General features: G+C 37.4%; 1 protein-coding gene across 1 annotated transcript; it reads left to right on the top strand.

Annotated features, from left to right (window-relative positions):
• Nucleotides 1–1,921: 1,921 nt before the first annotated feature.
• chpfa (chondroitin polymerizing factor a) lies at nt 1,922–19,159 on the top strand. Its single transcript, XM_065249049.2, has 4 exons — nt 1,922–2,383; nt 4,680–5,244; nt 13,622–13,804; nt 17,188–19,159. The coding sequence occupies exons 1-4, from the start codon at nt 2,088–2,090 to the stop codon at nt 18,448–18,450; spliced, it is 2,307 nt and encodes a 768-aa protein (XP_065105121.1). The 5' UTR covers nt 1,922–2,087; the 3' UTR covers nt 18,451–19,159.
• The last annotated feature ends 3,317 nt before the right edge of the window (nt 19,160–22,476 follow it).

Below are 22,476 nucleotides of genomic sequence, written 5' to 3'. Positions count from 1 at the left end.
ACAATCGAATTTAGCCAAGGAACACCTGTTGAAAGAAAATGTCAACCGTTTCACACAACCATTGCAGTTATTCCAGCTGCTTGACATGAATATGTTCTAATAAAATATCATTGCTATTTGCAAAATCTACGCAGCCTGCCTATGCAGGCAGTAGTGGGAGGCATTTTTCTTTATGTATTAAAGCATAAAGACACTTCTCAATTGTATTTTTTAAATTATGCCTTTGTTTTATTTTTGATCATGGTGTACAATCCAGTGTTTGCAGTTTAGCAGTTAAAAGTGTCTAATAGAGCATGTTTTTCAACTTTAATATTATTTTTAGCCATGCATATTATAGTTGGTAAATATTTGCTTGGTTACAAATTAAGCCCCGGTTTTTGGTGTTTCAGGCTGTCTGAAATCAGTCTGCTTAGGAGATGCCTACACATACAAAAATGTCCCAACATTTGTCATTGACCCAAATAGGCAGTAAGAAAGACAGCCCACGACTGACACAACTTTTTACTTTCCAGTTTCTATAATACAGGAATAAACAGCAATCACCAAATATTCAATACCATAACAACTGAACTGTTACAATAAATGACATTTAAATTAAATAATCACTAAATTCTAATTTAAAATGAAAGTCTCTCCCTCAACAAAAATTGCCACATGTTACTTATTTCACATCTAAAATGTCCCTTCAAAGTTGCATAGAAAGAGTAGAAATGCCAACATGTCCTTGCAGAGACTTGATAGGTTTAATCTGGACTAGGCTGATCATGTTTCTTACTCAGATCAGCAGAACTAGGTGAAGTATTGTAATTCCAGTGGTAAAAGCTTTCGTTGTGAAGTGCTGTCCTTAGGTAAACATGCAAATATGCTTTATAGCATCTCATAAACCCATGATTTATTAGAAGAGCTCAGGGCAGAAAATATGCCCTTCGGGGTTACTATAAAGGACCATAAAGAAATTACATTCACTTGTGTCAGTTTATGTGTGATTTGATAGATTCAGATAAATATTCTCAAAACTCAAACTATTTTAAATAATGGGAATTTAAAAAAATACTGTACTTACCAGTAATTATTAGAAATAACAGAAATGCATAGCAAACATGAAAGTTTGTTAATTTCAGATTCTTCTTTTTTCTTTCAGTTAGCTAAGACAGACAGTTGTGTAACCATTTAACAGTTAAAATCGTGCAGTCATGAAGCAATTATGTCACTGCTGGTAAAGCTGCATTACGTCAGAGGAAATCATGGGGCACAGTTTTTTGGAACAGACAGATCTTTCCTTCAAAGTAGGATTAAAATACATGTGCAACCTCAAATGTCAATGTATTTATGAAAATTAGCTTAATGACTTGTTCCGTGGCAATTATATTTCTTATTCTTATGACTGGCCTTCAACTGCTTTTCAAAATCACGGGAAAGCTATGCTCCCCAAATGAGTGTCATAAAGTCAGTTATCATTTAATACGAGCACACATCGCCCTCTAGTGAACAAAATAGCATTCGTGTAATAAACTGTACACATACTAAACATTAAAACTGTACATAATATGTTTATGACAAAAAATTAAATCAGCGAGTGTTTAGACAGTAATTTTATATAGTCAGTAAAAGGGAAATTTACATTTTATTGAGGGTTTAACTGTAGTTTTATGAAAACCCTACGCCCACAAAGACAGCTGCGTCCAATTTCATTGGCGCTTTAACGGATCCGTTCCGCCCACAAACAGTTAAAACGCCCCTTGTTCGACTTTATGTGGCGCCGCAAGAACTGACAGGCGGATGATGTCAAAGTACCGCGAGAGCGATTCGAGAAATCACACGGAGAAGTCTATTTCGACTCGTTATCGCGATACTTTACGTCATCTTTTGCAATGACGTTTTCTGGTGGGCGGAGCGCTAGTTTGAGTGGGCGGATCGACAAAGCCACTGACACGTACGAATGCTTCAATAATTCCGAGGAAGGTGAAGCGATAATGCGATACATCCAATCCAGGTTACGTTAGTATTAAAACTGCTTTTTTAATGTGCGCCTTTCTCTTCAAATCACGCTTAAAGTGTGCGGTTTATACACCAATAGTCGGAATACGATGAGGTTTTCTATGTTGATCGGTCTGTTAAGGCCAATCGGGCCGGTTGTTATCGGGATCTCTTTGGGATTTACTCTGAGTTTGTTGAGTGTGAGCTGGATAGAGGAAAGCTGTGAAATAAACACTGTAGGAGATGAAGGAATGATTTTATCCCAGGATGGAAATCTGAAAGGAGCACGGAAACCCAACTCCATCTCCACTGGAAGCGATGGTGAAGAAGATGAGGAGCAAGATTTTCAGCCGAGAATTATCCCGTACAAACCAGTAAAACAGACTCAGCCCAAGAAACTTTTCAGGTAAGTAGACAGACCATTCTGCCTGCTTCATCTAAAGTTAACTTTATGTCTCTCGATGGTGTTCATGTGTGCCGTGGTTCACTCCAAAGATATGTCTCTAAGCTAAAACCTAAACTATAATTATCATAGGCCATTTTTTTCCGTTTACTGCACGTGAGTGAATTCATGTAACTGTAAAATTTGAATAACTTAACAGTTACATGTATTTTTTAATCAGGGGTCCCACTGCCCACTTAATGTATATGTTGTGAAGACGACTGAAAAACGTCTGGCGTTACAAGGGAAATAAATAATTAATAGTAATAATCTATATTAAACAATAAATAATTTCCTAATTAAAATCTAATGGGATTATGGTAACGTCCCAATGCTACCTCCCAAAACGAAACGCACAAAACAGGGTTTTTTTATTCTTTATGAACCAGTTAGGTGCTATAGGTTAAAGAAGCTTGTTTTTATGAATTTAATTTACCTTTATATTGTATATATATTTATATTTTTAATTTTTTAGAAGTTTATCAATAATGTTTGCATATTTCCCCAGTTTCTCAATTAGTGTACATTTATATAATAAAAATAATAATACATATTTCTCGCTGTCAAGATGAGAGACATATTTAGTAGTTTGCCATCAGGCTTATTTAGTAGTAAGCCTTGTTTAACCCAGGTTTTTAAAGTTTTACTCTGTTTTAATCAAGGTTTTTTTTTATTCTCACAGTGCCACTGTTACTGTAACTCAAAGCTTTGAGATCTGTTTCAGCTAAAACTGTATTAACATGTAAGACACAAACATCAAGACCTTATATTAATGGTTGTTTGGTCTTGGACCATTGTAGATAAACGAAACATTCGCTTTTGCCATTGCACAAACATGTACTTGATAAGAGTCAAGGCGCCTGGCTCTTTGCTGTTTTACGTACATTGAAAAATATTTTCAAATATAGATGGAGCCTAAAGCTGTAACTTGCTTTTCTCCCTACAAATAAAACTTTGATATCTTTAAAGTTTGTTCACATGGGGCTACTTTCTCCATTTCAGTTAAGCAGGAGAGTTTATTTTAGAGGGGTTAAGAAGTACTATTAATAATTCGCTGAAATGAAAGGGTCAGTTATCTTCTGTTATCAGTTAAGTTCACTTCAGCCTCATACTATATAGACGGTTTTAGCAGTAACAACATAAACAAGCGGCTGTCGTGGTCCGCACGTAACTTCTGGTAAACTCCGCTTAGAATAAATAGCAACAAAGTTCTTTAAACGTAGTTTATTTATATAACAAGCAAAAAAAAACAATACATAGATTACCTAGGAAACCAAAACATTTGTTATTTTAGACGAGGCATTTGTTCAAGAGATCAGTTTAGCCAGTTTATCACTAGTCAGACCATTAAAAAAAAAAAACGAAACCGGAAGTAAAGTTTGGATCGAGTGTATCACGTCAGCGCACGTGCGTCCGATGAAACCGTCTATAGCCTTATCCTCACAGACTGTTGGCTAAACATCTGATGCATAAGGCACACAAAATTGGAAACAATTTAATGTGATTGGTTGAAGTCTACAGGATATCCGGGAGATGAGTATGTTGTGTTCTTTAATGGTCTGCCTGAAACCTTTTCAACCAATCATCTTAGTTGTTTTGTGAATAAGTCTCTTTGCACCTCTAAACTTGATCCTGAACAAAACAAACCATCATTGGCAGCTTTACATGCCAGCCAGATGCCCCCTTGTTCAATCCTTGGCCAAAAAAAACTGCTCTGGAGTCCTTTTACCATCACTCTGGAGGTCTGTCTACACAAGACTAGTCTCATGTTAGCCTTTCAAATCTTGACTGAATTAATTAGGTTGTTGTTATGCCTACACCCAGGCATACCTCTGGATCTATTGGATTTGGTATCTGGTTTTAGTATACACCAATAGTCGGACTAATGCCAGGCTGCAAAATTTAACTGTTTGATGTCGCTTAACGAGAGGTAGCGAAAATTGGTTAAACAATTCTGCTCTTTAAATATCTGTTATGTGCCACGTTTTCTGTGTTGTCATGGCTTCCCAAAGTTCCGTTTCCTATGGGAGAAGTTAAACTCATGCATTTACACTTGACTTGACAGAATCTTATCATGTATACAGTAAAATCTTGACTTACATTTACATTAATGCATCTAGCACAGGCTTTTTAACAGGCTAAAGTGATTCACAACAGTGAAGTGATTCATCTTAAGGAGGCAATAATATGAGAATTGTTAAAGTTTCAACAATTGCTAGAGAAAATCATGTACTGATTATTTCCCTATCTGTTCCAACAGGGCAAAATACATCAGCACAGAGCTGGGAATTCGAGAGCGTCTTTTTGTGGGAATACTTACCTCCAAAAGCACCATCAACACTCTGGGTGTGGCCGTCAACCGCACCATCAGCCATCATCTGGACAATGTTGTCTTCTTCACCGGCACCCGAAGCCGCAAGACGCCCCATGGCATGTTTGTGGTCACCCACGGTGATGAGCGCCTCATCTGGAACATGTTCCAAACCATCAAGTACATTCTAGAACACTACATCACAGAGTACGATTGGTTCTACCTCGCTCAGGATGACACGTACACACAGGCAGATCGGATCAAGGCTCTGGTGGATCACTTAAGTATGGACCGGGTGCTCTACATGGGCAGCCCGGAGGAGTTCATAGGTGGTGAGATGCAGGGGCAGTATTGCTACGGGGGTTTCGGATACCTGCTGTCTCGCAGTCTTTTGCTAAGGCTACAGCCCTTCCTGGAGAACTGCAGGAATGACATCCTCAGTGCCAGACATGACGAATGGCTTGGGCGATGCATCATTGACTATGCTGATACCAACTGTGTGGAGGAATTTGAGGTGAGATTTTCATTTGTTGGAAGTGTACATAGAAAGGGGATCATGCTTACGAAAAAATTTATACAGTAGAGTTGCAATTGCGGTAAGTACATTGTACTTATGTTTATGATATCTGCATATATTTACACTCTTGACCCCACCCCTAAAACTACCCCGATCAACACACATATTCAAAATAAGTACAATGTATGAGCTGAATGTTTCTTATGTAACTACACAGTAGTAAAAACATCTAATACAAGAGGGCCAGTAGAGGTAAAGGAAAAGTTATACTTTTTTTGTATTTTACTATACACAACAACATCCAATGCTGTGTTGGGTTTATGGTCTGGTGCAGTTCATAGTGAACTACTACTACTGCCACTGTGTTTGATATGTCCTGTTTAAAAAAAAGCTTTGGTTTACAGATTGAACAAGCTAAGTCCTTTCTGTTATTTCCATAACTTAAATGAAAGAAGTAAATTCTGCTTGTGGTAAACTTGCTTTGTATGATGACAGGGGACTTGATACAAGTAATGTGTTTCATTTTGACAGCGAAAGACCCCAAAGAGCTTTACTATGATGAAACTAAATCTCACTGCCTTTCAACTTACCATCATACGAGTACATCAACAAAAAACGAGATTCAGATGCCTGCTTTGAAGTTTGGTGTCGTTCACCAATTAAAGGGAAGGTCTCCAGTCTGGTGCTTTACTCTGTAAAGCTAGGGCCACACCAAAAGATTTTTTTAAATATTAACAGATTTTTAAAATGTGAGAGACATGATGAAACATAATAGAAGATTTAACATTATTGTTCCTATATTGTGTGTAGTGCCGCTATGTGGTCATGACAGCACACCACACACCATCAGATTAACTTCACAAACAACGTCTCCATTGTGAACACAGGAAATTTTGCGGAGGTCTCACAATGTCTTTAGCGGACAAACTTGGCTTCAAAGTAAACAAACATAGCAAACAACGGGCATAAAGATATGGCATTAATACAAATGGACTGCTTTTTTGCATATCTGATGTCTATCTCACTTTGGACTGTGCCTGCAGCGCCATGACTGTAGTTGTTATGGTATCGTCTTCATCAGCTTGCTTTCTGATTGGGTATCGTTTCGTTTCATGTGACAATCTACAGCGTGTGTGTTTATGTTGTCCTCGATTTCCACCCCCACAACAGAATTTCTGATTTGCGATCGGAGCGGCCATGGTGGGCTTCAGAGCAGATTCAAACACTCTTACACACCGCACACCACAGGAAAATCTGATAAGATAATCCGTTTAACCACAAAGATAATCGGGATACCTAGCAGTGTTGGGGGTAACGCATTACAAGCAACGTGCATTACGTAATAATATTACTTTTCTGAAGTAACGAGTAAAGTATTAACGCATTACTTTATAAATGTACTCATTAATATTTGAGTTACTTTAAAAAAAAAAAGTATAGCGAGATATACAGTTTAATTATTTCAATTTTAAAATAAAATAATGTACTGAGTTAAACTGAACACATTAACGTAGAATTACACACTCTGTGCGGGAACAGTTTGAGTCAGAAACAGAGATAGCAGGTCAGAGCTTGACATTTTTGCGATCATAAAAACACCTGCAAGGCCTGAAAGAGATCAAGTAAGAAAGAGCCTCAGCCAAGTAAGAAAAAGTAACGCAAAAGTAACTTTAAAGTAACGTAAGCATTACTTTTCATGAAAAGTAACTAAGTAACGCAATTAGTTACTTTTTTGGGGAGTAACTTAATATTGTAATGCATTACTTTTAAAAGTAACTTTCCCCAACACTGATACCTAGGATTGTCATAAGAGGCAAAAGAGGCCCAAATTCAGCCTGAGTATCTTTTGGTGTATACCAGTACAATGTCTGAGGTTTATTATGCCTTTATTCAGATCTTTACAGTTGTCACTTTTGAGATTAAAGATGGTCTTTCCGCTGTCATTGGTTTTTCCAATAAAAATAATTTGGCACACCAGTGTCTCTCCTACCTGAAGTAACTTTAACTCTTTAAAAAAGTTTGCCAGCCAGCGTCAGCATTTTTTATGATTTTCACAAAAGGTTGATTTCCAGAAAATGTTCTTCTTTAAATATATAAACATACAATCAGTGTTTCCCATACGTTGATTTACTCGTGGCGCACCGCCACAGAATCAGCGCTGGCCGCCACAAATAGATTTTTCATGATCCCCATTTATATTTTACTGTTTAAAAACGTCTTAATTCATTGTTGCAAGCACCCAGCGCGCCCTCCCTTTCTATGTTGCATGCAGCGCGCGCCCCTCTCTCTCTCTCTCTCACATGAGCATGAAAAGGTGGCGGTGTTTCAATGTCCGTTCCTCCGTATACTTTCTTTTTCGCATAAACGTCAACAGTCACAGATTTTACTGACAGAGAAGACGGCGATAACTTGACGAAAGGTTAGCATTAGTGTTTCCCACACACACACACACCCGTTCTCTCACTCTCTTTATGATGCGGTATGCCAGCGCACGTGTTTTGTAGTAACTTTGTGTAACAGTTACTGTGTATTCTCATATTTCTGAATTTGCACCCAATTGTCTGCGCTATACGCGACAATAAAACTCACATTTAAATAAAAAGGGGCTCATAACAAGACATTGATGAGAAGAGCAACAGCAGTAAGACTTCAATGTAAATGTATGGTGATTTATATACCACCTGTAAACATACACGTACGTTTCGTAATTTCCTGTTATTTTGCGGGTTTCTTTCAAATATAAAAGCGCTTAAAGTGTGTGTTGCAGGTTCTTTTTTTTACGAATTTGTGCAACTTGCTTGTGTGTAATAACCATTTAAAGTGTTATCCATTGTATTTTATGTTGTTGGGTATCACAAAACCCGAAAAAGTATTTGCAATGATTCTCCTTTCCCCCACAACGCACTGTATGACGTCACGCTGGGGAGAGAATTTACCAAAGCCGCATTGAGAGCATTGAGAATGACTATAGAAAGACGAGTAAAGTACAGTTCTGATAGCGCAGATTATAGATAAATAGATAGATAGACAGACAGACAGACAGACAGACAGACAGACAGACAGACAGACAGACAGACAGACAGATGGATAGGCTAGTATAGAGAGATAGGCAGACAGCCAGATAGCATAACGTTAGCATATCTTCGTGTAGAAAGTAAACAAACAATTAACATACTCGTGCATGCTGGCTTGAGGGGGTCCATGATCCTGCCTGAAATGGGTGTAACTTTATGCGATCTTCAGCACAAACAGTTTTGGCAGCATGTCTCTAATCCAGGAAGGTGAGTGAGGCACGTCACATCTGTTCGCGGGGACCAGCGACCCAAACGCAACCACTTTCTTACAGCCAGTAGCGGAATGGCAATCGAGAGAGTCGGGACTTTCCCGGTGGGTCGATCTGATAATAGTTATACATTTCGAGTTAACAACACCGTCTGGCGGCGTGATGTGCGCCGGTTCCCGCAGCCCGCTGGTCAAAGTGCAGCCTCTCTGCTCAACAAAGTATATGAAAGTGCTCAACCTGTTCGGCAGGTCCAAACATGTACAGGATTTATAAAAATACGGTGATCAATGAGCGGTTCCTCCTCAAATGGCATAGTCTGTCGTGATGTAAAAAGCCGCCGAACGCCTGTTTATTACAGTATGTATGCGGTCGGATCCGAGTGTGCTGCAGCTGCTGACTGCTGCGTATAAAATGATCGTGTGATTCGTTATAATCGCATAAACAATATAACAAAGCATCCTTTTATTTCACAAAACAATATATTTGAGATATTATTTGATAGACTAGTAAGTGTGGATAAAGGATGTTTAAAAATCTCTAGCCTGGTGGTCAGGACATGAATGGATCAAATCAGCAGATTTGCGAAGTTTTATTTATCTCCACAGATATCATAAATAATAATTAGCATGGTATCTTTGCAGTATAACACATTATATATTTCCTACGATGTATATATGATTTCCAAATTGTATACGCAAGTATTAAACAGCAATAAATGTCTCATCTATCTCTATGGCTCTGGCTGAGGCTTTCTCCACTTCTCCCCAGCGTGACGTCATCGCAGAATTGCGTAAAAAACCGTTAATACCAAAAACGTTAAAAAAAGTGTTCTTTAAGACCATTTTTGAGACATTTTAAAAATTATACACATATCTTGAGTGATTTATGTACCCATTAATCGACAGTGGTGGTTAACCTGCAACACGCCCTTTAAGCATTTACTTGAATTCTAGGCGAAAAAACAAGTCAGTGGCAAGTCAGTTCCTGAATACCACGACACAAACTTTAAAAAGTCAAATTCACTTCTCAGAGGCACAGAACTGTTCCTGAAACTGACGTTCTCCCCAAACTGAAATTAAACACAGTGTTTCGAGTTTTTCTCGTCTGTGTCATGTTGATATCAAGAAGCAACGTGCACATGACGACGAGAGAGGTGACCTGCTGCGCAATCGAGTTACCCCTCCCACTTCTGAATGTTTAACTGAGATTTCTAATCCCGTCCGAATTGACCATCAATATTACAGACGTCCTGTGGTAAAATTACATTACGCCATCTACAACCGTAAAACTAATCCCATCCGAATAGGGCTATAGTCTACTCATTTTATGTCTGACAACAGAGCTGATAATATGTAAATAATAGCAATCAGTTGTGTTAAAATGCAATATAACGTGACAGATCAAAGAATAGAAGTGAAACATATTTCAGGTGCCAACACTCGATCAAACCGGATCAAACGCAAACACGTGATGACGTCACATATATGCTAATTAGAGTGTGACGTCATCACCGCCACAAGTCTCTCAAAATCCTGTGGGAAACACTGCATACAATATATCAAATGAAAGAACAGACCCTCTGCTTTCAAAAAAAAGTTTTATCCTACCCTCATTTGATCTCTTTTTATCACCTCTTAAATATGGGTGTTTTTTTTCAAAAACGCCAAATTTTGAGCAAAAGGCTGAGATTTTGGTAAGCATTTTTGTGAGGAACTTTCACAAAAATGATTATTTAACACGATTACTAACTGATTACACGCACATTCTGGTTTCCACGTTTTGTCGGAACATTCCATAGAGGTAATGCGTTTTATACTGTACAAACTGAATATTTTATTTCCTTTCCCTAACCCAAACCCTAACCCCAACCATCACAGAAAACTTTATTGTACCTTAGATTTTCAATAAACAACATTCTGTTTGATTTATAAGCCTTTTTTCCTCATGGGGACCTCAGAATGTCCCCACGAGGTCACAAATTTACTGGTATTCCTATCTTTGTGGGGACAATTGGTCCCCACAACGTGATAATTACCAGGTACACACACACACACACACAATTTAATGCACAAAACTTAACAAATACATAAGGAATACTACTTTGTGTTCGGACTTTGGACAGATGCGAGACCACTTGCAATAGAGAGAGAGCAAGACAGACAGAGAGATAGAGAGAGCAAGAGAGAGAGGCGCGCAGCTGCATTTAACCCGCTGGATTTATAAAAGCCTGTGTGACAAAGTCTAGGAAAATTACCACAAGGCTTGATGAAGTAGTTCATTATAACCGCACCAGGCCTTAAACCCAACACATGTACTTTCTATACAATGTACATTTGAGTTATTAGGAGTTTTTGGATGTTTATGTGGCTGTGATTTCAATGCAAATCGAGACGGTAGCGTACTGCTATCTTGTTCTTTTAATAGCATGATTAGATTAGATTCACTTTTCTTTGACTGCAGTTTAATCGGCTCAAGTGCTTAGTGACTGCACCTCACCAGCCATTACCATCCAGATAACAGTTCAACACTGGATTGTCTTTATATTTTACTGCCGTTATTAAGCAGCAAGTAATATAAAGCAATAGCCACGAGAGGTCATTACAGTGATTCACAATCTCTTGTGGCTTGTTGCAGTATAAAATGGGGGAGCAACAGCAGTATGATTAAAAAACACCAACATTCTAGGTTTAGGTAGTTAGTAAAAGCTAGGTTTGGTTGTTATAATAAAAATTACCTGAATAAACAATTCTGGAGGAAGTTTTGACGCATCCAGCTGTTAATTTCATCAATGCTCTGATGTAGGGAGTCAGGTGGGCTGTAGTCGATGGGTGACAGGGCTAAGTATATCTGGGTGTCAGCTGCATAGCTGTGGTAAGCAATTTGGTTCTTTTTCATTATTTGACCAAGTGGCAGCATATACAAATTAAACAGAAGCGGTACAAGAAGAGAACCCTGTGGTACTCCACTTGTCATGAATGTCCTCTCAGACTTATTATTACCGATAGTAAACTCTCCCTTTTAGGTATAGCTTAAACCATGTAAGGACCATCCCAGGGAGCCCTACCAAGTTTTCCAGTCTATGTAGGAGTATGGTGTGATCTACTGTGATCAAAGGCAGCACTAATATCTAGTAGCATCAGCACTGCTATTTTGCCTAAATCAGAGTTTAATAGAATATCATTTATTATAAGCACTGTCTCTGTGCTGTGATGCTAACTGAAACTTTAATGTTACATAAGAGAGTTGGGCAGAAAAATGTATAAAAGCACTATTCGTAATTGCATAGCAAGCTACATAATGATATATGAGATCCTAGCATACTACATTATATACATATATAATACTCATAAGAGACGAGTGTCATAGCTGCATACATACTTTTTATCTTTGCAGGTTTATTATCTTTCCCTTTTTCTAACCTGTTCACCTAATGGCTTAAGCCTATTTTTCTCATCTGAAATTCAGTTTGTGTTGCATTACATCTCTCACTCTCCCTCACTACCTGGTGACAATGATATGATTTGACGCGAGGTACAGATGAGCGATTTAAATCCAGTCAGGCATTTTGTTTTCCTCACTGTCCAGGAGAGTGTGGCTCATGGTTGCTTGGCTACGAAAGACGCCACAGGAGCGCACTTCGGAAGGAAGAAGCGTGATGTGATGTAAACGGCCCATGGGATGCTGTTATGTTTATTGAAATATATGAAACGTGTTTAGAAACCCTATGACCATTATTGAAAAAAATATATACAACGAAATATATTGATTTTGAATTATTGTCCAGCCCTAAATTTAAGATAACGTGTTATAAAAAACTTTCTTTTGGCTGTTTTTTCTCTGTTTTATTGAGCTGTGGTGCATTGACCCGGGCAGAATCGCAGCTCAGAATTGATTCTTGCTTTTAGAGACTAAACCATATATCACACTTGTTTGGAGAGGTCTGGGGTGCTTCGTTTAATCTGTTCTTGAAACAGGTACTGAGACCTCTATTAATCCATCAGAATAGCATTAGATGGATGTCATTCCGAAAGGTACTGGGAAGGAGTCAGTGAATCAGATTCACTAGACATGATGTACTGTCTTCGTTTTGACATTTTATCCCATTATAAATCCACTTTTGCCATTACTGTCAAAGCACTTTCTCTCTTTTAATGGAACAGTTGTAGTGCAGGCCTGAAAGCGGAATCATTTACTTAGCTTTTTTCACCCAAAAAGACAATTCTGTCACTCACCCAAATGGTGTTGGAAACATGAATCACATCCCCCTGTTGATTACAGAGGGTATATTTTTGAAGAATGTCATGGCCACCCTTTTGAATGTAATTAAAGTGAAAGAGAAGCGTGCCTGTCGAGTTCCACAGTATTTACAAAAAGCATAAACGGCACCATAAAAGTATCATAAAAGGGATTTATACTGTGTAATGTACATTTCATCTTCTCAATTCGTATTACGTGTGAAGAACAGACCAAGTTATAAGTGAAGTATATTCTCCTTGGCACATTCATGAGAAAAGAACCAACGTCAGTTTCATAAATGGCTTGAATCTGTATTAATCCAGTTTATTATTTATCTTTTATAAATCTTGTACTCATTGATGATCCGATCGCAGTGGTTAGCAGCAGACTGTAGAGAAAGATTGTTCTTCTCTAGCTACAGTATCATGTTTCTTCAGATAGAAATTCAATTCTTACTGCCATTCTAGTTCACCTAACCTACATGTCTTTGAACTGTGAGAAGAAACCGGAGTATCCGGGTCCTAGATAGAGTAAACCGTAGATAGATCTTCTGACCCAGCTAAAGCTCAAACCGAGGACTTTGTTGCTGTGAGGCAACAGTGCTATCCACTTAGCCACTGTGCTGCCCCAATGGACATTGTATAGTGTACATATATGGGTCATTTGAATCACTTTATGATGGTGCTGTCTTATAACGTTGAAGCCCAAGTACTTATTATTTATGAAGAAAGACACTTTTATGACAATGTTTATGTTTTGACGACTTTCTTCTTTTAAACAAAAAGTAGAAATCACTGAACCATTAAACATTTCTCCAAGAACTGCCTAAACGCCTTGTATATGTATTTATTTCAGGGGATGAAGTATGACTATTATGAAATGGGCAAAAATTCTGACCCCAGTAAGGAAGATAATGAGGATTTTAACAATGCCCTGACCGTCCACCCAGTGTCTGATCCTGAACAGATGTACAGACTACACAAACACTTCACCGAGATCGAGCTGCAGAAGACATACCAGGAGATTGAAAAACTGCAGGTAAGGTTTTTAAAGAATGTTCAGACTAATAGAATAGCTACATTAATGGTTTCTCTTGACCTTTTGAGTGTGATAAGAATAATTCATTATTAGTAGTACATTTGGAAAGAGAATGTGAAATTGCTAGCTTTTATTATCTCTGTACTCTTTTAAGTACTCTGGTTAATATGCAGTGTCAAGAATTTTCAGATACAGAAAATGTCTGCTCATCAAATAATAGGGGCGCATCGATAAATGCCGATATGCACTAATAATATGTGGCCGATAACTATTCTGAATTTCACAACCGATATTATTCACAGCTATTTCATGTACGATGGCTTTTGATCAGTAAGTCCCTATCGATCTGAAATCACTGTTAGTTTGAGTTAGGGCTGGGCGATATGACTCAAAAAATTATCGAGAAAATGTTTTCCATATCAGTCGATATCGATAATTATCATGATAAATAACAAATCTTTACTCCTGTCAAATTTTAAGGCAGATTTTTGCTCCTGAATGAAAATTGTAAAAACCAGACAGTTAATAATGGTTTTAAACTACTTTTTATTCAGAACATGACAAATACAAAAACTAAAATCTTGTTTTAATGCATCTGTATTAAATGTAAATCTATTTGTTATGAAATCAACACATTTCTGACACAAAAAGCAGCAGACTACTGTCACTTTAAGACCCAAGACAGACTGCTTTAAGTTTCAATATACTGAGTAACAGCTGTTTATGTTCACTTAAACAAGAAAGAAAACTTAGTTCAGTGATCACGCGTGGCGTGTGTTATACATATACGAGCTATACACGCTGATAAATGGATGTCAAGGGTGTCACTTTGCTGTGGGAGCGCACATACCCAAACACTATATTCACTGCAGTGGTGGATCTGCTGCTTTTCCTCAGTTTCCTGAATTTGTGAATGTCCTGTAAATATACTTTTAAAGCTGGGCGGACGTGTGCATGCGCAAGGCGGACGCTGAATGAAAGTAAAGTATACTGCACGCACCTGTGTCTGCTGTGTTTGACGAACCCTGTTTGCGCGTCCAACATTACACACAAGAAAATGTTTCCGCGCATTTGGATTCCGTGATTCCGTCCGCGTTATCCGCATCGCGAAAATCATAGGTCTCTACTAATAAATAAATAACTTGCCTCATCTTCCACTCCTTCAAGTCTGACTGTCACTGTGATTGTAAACCAAGAGCGCGTGCCGCATCCGGAAGTGCTCGCGCAACATTACGCACAGTGCTTAAACATTATCGATCACTTATCGAACTGTCCTTATCGTTTTATCGAAAAAGTTTATATCGGTAAAATTATCGTTATCGAATTATCGCCCAGCCCTAGTTTGAGTAATTTATAACATGCATTTGAAAAAAGCAACACTTGTCAAATATAATCATTATACATATTCTTTATTATTATGAAAATATCAAAAAAAAAAAAAAAGGTTTGAAGAACAGCAATATAAATATATCCTTAAGCCAGTTACTAGAGCTGTGTGTCATAGCTGCGTGTGTATGGTTCTTCGTCTCCAGCGCATATTGCGTTTCTGCACGAGAGCGCCCTCTGGCTTTTGGATGTAGCGGCATTTCACCGTATTTCATTGAGAAGCATAGCAGGCATCATCGGCCGATATATCGGTGCACCCCTATCAAATACATTAAGGAAATATTTAGCACAGAAGTACCTGTGCACATTGACTCAAGCACTTAAACCAGCTGTTGCACTAGCGATTGCACGCAAATTCATACACGATTTAACGCAGCGTATGCAAGCGCTGGATTTAAACAACAGTTGCATCTAATTCAAAAGTGAAAGTAAAATGCGCACGTCTGTATGTGCATTTATAAGCCCCTCCCACCCGGTGAAACCGGTATCACCAGGTTTGTCACGTGCTGATTAACCGGTGGGAAAATTCTGTCACGCAACAACCCTAATAAGTGTACTCCCATCAGGATTTTTGTGGACGATCACTGGAAGCAGTATCGGTCAATAGCAACCACTGATTACCGATCAAAGAGTCTTTTTAAAGCAAAATATATTTATGATGTGGCATGATTTTTTTTTTATAAGTTTTTAAAAACAAAGTATTATTAAATATTAAAAAATAAAAGAAGCATGATTTGAAAACTGTTTATTTATTGGCAGGCAACATGTGCAACATATTTCGCTCCCTCTCTTATATAAACAACTTAAACCATAGCAGCCTATGCTTGGTTATTTGGAACAGCTTAGATATTAACAAATACAGCTTCTGTCACTTCTCAGTGCAAGACTAACAAACCAAACCCACTTCATATTCACTTCTGGTATGTTAAGAAATGAAGCTGACACTTCAATTTTACAATTTACTAATGCTATGAGATGTAATGTTAAATTATTGGAAATGATCATTAAAAATCTATTATAAAAAAAATTATAATAAATTGAATGTAATTTCATAAATGTATATAAATGATAAAGCAAAGCATCATCAGGAGTGTCTTTAAACTGAGGTGGCTCAGAGGAGCATTTCAGATGAAAATAAGCATTCAATACAGCTCAAGAATCACAGCAAAAATCATTGTTGATCATTTCCCTTCATATTGTATGTAATTAATGTCATAGTTATTAATGTCAAATAACAGAATAATAGAATGTGTGTGTATATATATATATATATATATATATATATATATATATATATATATATATATATGAAAATATATTTCTTTTTTTTTTTCTTTTTTTTCTTTTACACAAACAAAACTGCCAGATCTCACGTGAATTCATTCATATTTTAGGAGTTGGTTGATTTGTATGAATCCGTGCAATGTTAAACGTGCAAAAACATACAATTATCTTAAAAAAGCAATAACTAAACCCCACCCTAAACTAAACTTTTTTTACATTTTTTTTTAAATGTGGTCGTACAAATTAACCAACTTTGTTGTTTATGATGAAAACGTGAGTGCGCACTTTTATCAAAACACCGGGGTGTTTAGCGGACTGCTCTGGTGATTTATTAAAACGCATCTGATTGGCCATTCCATTCCTACACTGAAAAAATAAAGGCTGGATTTACTTAAAAATATAGTGCATCATTTTTGCATCCACTTTTTTAAGTAAATCCAGAATAATATTAGACAAATATCTGATGCGATTTGAGAAATCTAAATGTGTAATGCTGTAACTACCATGTTTTGTCCACTTTCACAATTTATTGAAATCACATAATAGGTCAGATTTGAAACTTGATCAGTGATTTTGTTGACCTTTCCCACCCTGCTTGCTTTGAAAACTGCTTGTATTCCTTTACGTGACTAACCTTCAAATTTCTAAAATAAAATTTAAATTCGTATTTGGGCAGCAGAATCCATAAACACCTTGTTTCTACTTTTTACCAGGCTGAAATAAAAAACGTGAGTCTGGTGGCTTTTGAGGGCAACCGTAGTGCCATGTGGCCTGTTGGAATTAATCCTCCCTTCGAGCCCAAAACACGTTTTGAGGTTCTCCGGTGGGATTACTTCACTGAGGATGAGGTATTTTCTTGCACTGATGGGTCGCCGAAGTGCGAGCTCCGTGGAATTGATAAACTGGACGTAGCCGATGTCATCGAGACGGCTATGGGTGAGCTGAACAAGAAGTACAAGCCTGTTCTACATCTAAAGAAACAGCAACTAATTAATGGATACAGGCGCTTTGACCCGACCAGAGGGATGGAGTACACACTGGATCTACAGCTGGAGGTGGTGAACCAGAAAGGACACAGTCGATCCATCACCAAAAGGGTGCACTTGGTGAGGCCACTTAGTCGCATTGAGATCATCCCAATGCCTTATGTTACCGAGGCAACCAGGGTCCACATCATCTTACCTGTTACTCATCAAGACAGAGAGCTTGTTCACCAGTTTTTGGAAGTGTACGCCCAAAATGCCTTTGAGACCAGTGAAAATGCAATCTTAACGTTTCTTTTTATCTACGATCCAATCGAGGCCCAGCAGGTCAACCAGAATGACATCTTTGCCAGCATCAAAGCGCAAATCAACGCCTATGAGCACAGATATCCCACAGTTAAAGTCCCCTGGATCAGCGTTAAAAGCGAAAGTCCCTCTCAAATCAAGTTAATGGACATCATCTCCAAGAAGCACCCGGTTGACACTCTGTTCTTTATCGCCACTGTGCAAACCAACATCAACTCTGAGTTCCTCAATCGCTGTCGGATGAACTCCATTAACAACTGGCAGGTGTTTTTTCCCATCCACTTCCAATACTTCAATCCCAGCATCGCTTATCATAACCAGCCTCGTCCCAACACGGTTGATCTGATCAAGGAGACTGGTCACTTCGATCGTAGCTCCTTCAACGAGGCGTGTTTTTACAACTCAGACTACATGGCAGCACGGACACGCATGTCCTCGGATGTCCAGGAGAATGAGGAGATCCTGGAGAGCCTGGATATATATGACATGTTCATAAAATACTCTAACCTGCACGTTTTCCGAGCGGTTGAGCCGGCCCTTCACGAGAAATATAGTTACCAGCCTTGTAATCCACGTCTGAGTGAAGATATCTACCAGAGGTGTGTACAGAGCACCCTGGACAGCCTCGGATCACGCTCTCAGCTCGCCATGCTGTTGTTTGAACAAGAGCAGGGCAACAGTACTTAACACCAAAACTCAAATATTGAGCGAGTACTAGGAGGTGATAACTCCTCCACCTCATACAATGGACTGAAACTTGAGTGGAATTTGCTCTGAGTCAGAAATACTTTTGGTACCAAAGAGCGGCTGAAGAGTTACATTATTGTTTATAATTGTTTTTTGTTTGATTTGCAGCAACTCGCTTTGTCTTGGCTTTTAAACCAGACTGTTTAAAAGATCACTCCCGTAACATACCATAACACAGTGCTTCCCAATCCTGGTCCTCGGGGCCCCCCTGCCAGAAAGTTTTAGATGTCTCCTTATTTAAAACACCTTATTTAAAACATCTTTCCAAAATGGTTAACATGTCTCCCTAACAAGCTGATGAGTTAAATCAGGTGTGTTAAATAAGGAGACATCTAAAACTTTCCGGGAGGAGTGCCTCGAGGACCAGTAATGGGAAGCACTGCCTTAACACATCACTGTGCCTTTAAAGTCAACTCTTATGCCGTGTTCTTGTTGTCATAGATGGTACACATTTGCTTGTTTGTTTAAGTTAGCTATTTTATCTATGTTAAAAATGTTAAAATTAATGTATATTTAATATAGCAGGGTTATTACGAGAGAGAAGGAACCATAGCCAGATTCTGTGTTATTCCAGTGAGTTTGTTGTTTTTATAAAGCGTTGTAAATGCTTCATACACAATTTATGAACCCTGTTAGTGTTAAAAAAGTACTTTTAAGATACTATTAAAAAGAAGAAAAAAAATTGGGGGCCAAGTAACAAATTTATTTTGTAAACTTTTTTACAAATATTTTAACCAGGATAGCTGTATTATTAATTTATGCTTTGTTGTGATTTGTTTTGAACATGGATACCTTTACAAATACATGCACATGTAAATATTTATCATTAAAACAGCCTCAAAGAGATTTTTCAGATGAAGCAAAGTTTTTTAAAGTCTTGCACTAATAATTTCATCGGACATCTGCCTTACGTCAAAATTTTTTTATGTTTCAGTATACTTTTTGCACACATTTTCACAAGAAATAAGAAATAATTTAGGGTGAGTTACATGGGTTTAGTTAGTTTCTGTGCTCAGGAGCTCAGTACCAGTGCAACACTTTACAGATTTAGTCTGCTTAAAGCCTGCTGAGGGAAACATCCCTAATGAGTATAATGCTGAATAAAACACTGTAAAATATTCCTTGTTGCACTTAACATTTTTAAGTTTAATAAAAAAATGATTCATTCAATTTACTCAATTTTTAAGTGGTTGCTATCAATTTATTTAAGCTACATTTAAACAAATGTTTTTTATTTTATTTTATTTTACTAATTTTTTGTTTAAATGTAGCTTAAATAAATTGATTGCAACCATTTACCTTAAAAAATGTAGTAAATTGAATGAATCGTTTTTTCAGTGTAAATGAAAAAAAATGTTTACTTAAGCTAATTCAACTTTATTTTTATAACTTATAGCAAATCATCACATGTCAAAAATGATGAATGAATTGTGAAGTTGATTAAACTTAAAAATTTAAGTGCTACAAGGATTTTTACAGTGTAGGTTTCAAATATCTAAGATGCACTCACCCGTTATGTTTCACTACTCATTTAAACACTTTTTCTGTGGCAACACTATGGGCTGTATACAGTTAGATTATTAAGAGAGATGTTTGCTTGTTTGTGGTACATGTGTTTACTATATTTATGTTGTGTTAAGAGATTTTAATTTAAATCAGTCATAAATGCAGTACACTGACTAGGATAGTGTTATTCAATATTACAATGCTGGAGATGAAAAAGTGCTGTGAAATAGGTTTTAAAACTTGATGTTTTGTATCTTTATAAAAACGATACATGCACATTATGAGATTGAATGCACAGAGTGTCACAGACTGAGCGCAGATTGAAGCAGCTACTGGCCTTTAGGGGTCAGCAAAGGATCATGGGATTTTGCCTGCTCTCCGATGCTTTCACAGTACTGTTACTTAACCTCACCTTTGATATTTTCTTGATGAATATTCTCTATAAATTTACTGTATTTTGTTCTGATATTATTGTACAAATGTTTAATAAAGACGTTGTATGTTATAGCTCAGATAAATGTGTAGCAGCCTTTTCTTTTGCTATCTTTTACTTACACAGCATATCCTCTCCTGGACGGCCACCGTTCTGCAAAGTTTGGATTCAACCTTAATAAAACACATCTGAACTAACTGACCCAAGGTGGTTGGGTTTACTTAACATTTTTAGATAGGTTTGTAAGGGCAGGGTTAGGGTGAAACCTCCAGAAGCGGATTTGAATACAGCTGTATATTGCATTTGCATTGGCATTTATTTTTGGGTCACTGCAGCATGAATCAAAGGCTAGCCAATAAGATGTAGATTAAATGTCAGTCTTAATGAGAAGCTGTAAATTTTGTGGCATTTCATGGGCATGGTTTATTGGTTGTTCACCTCTATTTATATGCCCTCTTTTTTAAAGCTCTTAACCACACATGCTGGCTTTGGGCACAAAGTGAGCCCACATAAGTACCAGTCAGCCAAAGTCAGCAGTATCTAATTATACTGAAGTCATTTAATACTGCTACATTTGTATGGGATCTGAATGTATCCTCAGCAGATCACTCTATCATTTTTTATACAGCTTGAATCGTTTTAATTTCAAGCAAGTACTGCACAGTAGTTGTAATATATCACTATTAGTGGGAAACTGGCAGACTTTACTGAACAAGATTTATACAGTAGACGTTCTGTGGTATTGACTTAATGTTGAACGTTGTCCACAGTAATACCACACATATCTACGTAAACCTTTCCCGGACATGGCTTATCCTATTCCCAGACTAAAATGCATGTTTGAGATGCCTTAATTTAAAAACACCCTAACATATATCAGTGCCATTGTTTTGTCTCTCAATATGCACACCGGTTTTGTTTTTTTAAGGTTTGTTTGTTAAAAGGACTGAAATGTCCTTAACTAAGGCCTAATCCTGAATTAATCTAAAACCTTTTTGGCGAAATCACACCCAATTTGATGCTGTATATTTCCGATTTCAATGGATAGTTTACCCAAAAATAAAAATTTTGTCATGATTTACTCACCTTCAAGTATAAATTTCTATGTTCTGCTGAACCATAAAAAATACAACAATAGAAAGATATTTGTAATCAAGCCGGAAACAGGAGCGCTATTGACTTTCAAAGTATACGGACAGAATACTATAGAAGTTAATTGTGCTCAAAAACGGTTTGGTTACAAACATTGCTCAAAATATCTTCCTTTGTGTTTAGCAAAACAAAGAAATGTATCCAGGTTTTAACAACTTGAGGATGAGAAAATGATAACAGACTTTTTATTTTTGGATGCACTATACATTTAACATTTGTTATAACAGCATATTTGTTCATAGCAATGTCATTGCAATGTATTTCTGGTTGTTATAATAGAATAACAGGCAAGTCAGTGTTATATTCTGCGATATTCATATACATGAGCTTATAAAGTTTATACAGTACACACAGCTTGTCTCAAAGTCGTGCCACAAGGCCGTGTTTGTGACGCCTCTGGACAATTACATCAGTAATGCAAGATTAAATTCCTATGTACTTGAATGGAAAAAGTCAGAAATTTCTAAAATCTTCTGCTAAAATCAACATATTTAACATATTTTATAAATATCACATCAACTGTACCTCAACTTTTGTTTTTTTAGGCTCAAGTTGCACTAAAAACACCTTTTGATGTTGTTTTGTTTACTACAAAGAAAAAATTCTTTGCTGCCTTATGCTGGGTACACACCAAAAGATAATCATGCTGATTTTGGGACGATTTCCCCCCTTCCGACGATCCTAGCTGTTTCCCGATTATCTTGATGGTTCTACGGATTATCTTATCAATGGTCCCGTTGTGTGAGGTGTGTTAAGAGTGTCCGAACCTGATCGGAAGAACATCGGAGCCGCCAGATTGCGAATCGAAAATATTAAACATCTTTAATATTTATGATCAGAAATCCTGATGTGTGAGGGGAACCCAGAGGACAAAC

Source organism: Paramisgurnus dabryanus, chromosome 15 (assembly GCF_030506205.2).
Source record: "Paramisgurnus dabryanus chromosome 15, PD_genome_1.1, whole genome shotgun sequence".
Taxonomy (NCBI): domain Eukaryota; kingdom Metazoa; phylum Chordata; class Actinopteri; order Cypriniformes; family Cobitidae; genus Paramisgurnus; species Paramisgurnus dabryanus.
The sequence above is the reverse complement of the archived record's forward strand: the minus strand, read 5'-3'. Positions and strand labels throughout refer to the sequence as shown.

What these genes read in the sequence shown, in the direction of transcription:
- chpfa (XM_065249049.2), top strand. Translation starts at nt 2,088, where the DNA reads ATGAGGTTTTCTATGTTGATCGGTCTGTTAAGGCCAATCGGGCCGGTT. An exon ending in ACTGTGTGGAGGAATTTGAG is followed by an intron (nt 5,245 to 13,621) that starts GTGAGATTTTCA and finishes TATTTATTTCAG; the next exon opens with GGGATGAAGTATGACTATTA. An exon ending in AGGAGATTGAAAAACTGCAG is followed by an intron (nt 13,805 to 17,187) that starts GTAAGGTTTTTA and finishes ACTTTTTACCAG; the next exon opens with GCTGAAATAAAAAACGTGAG.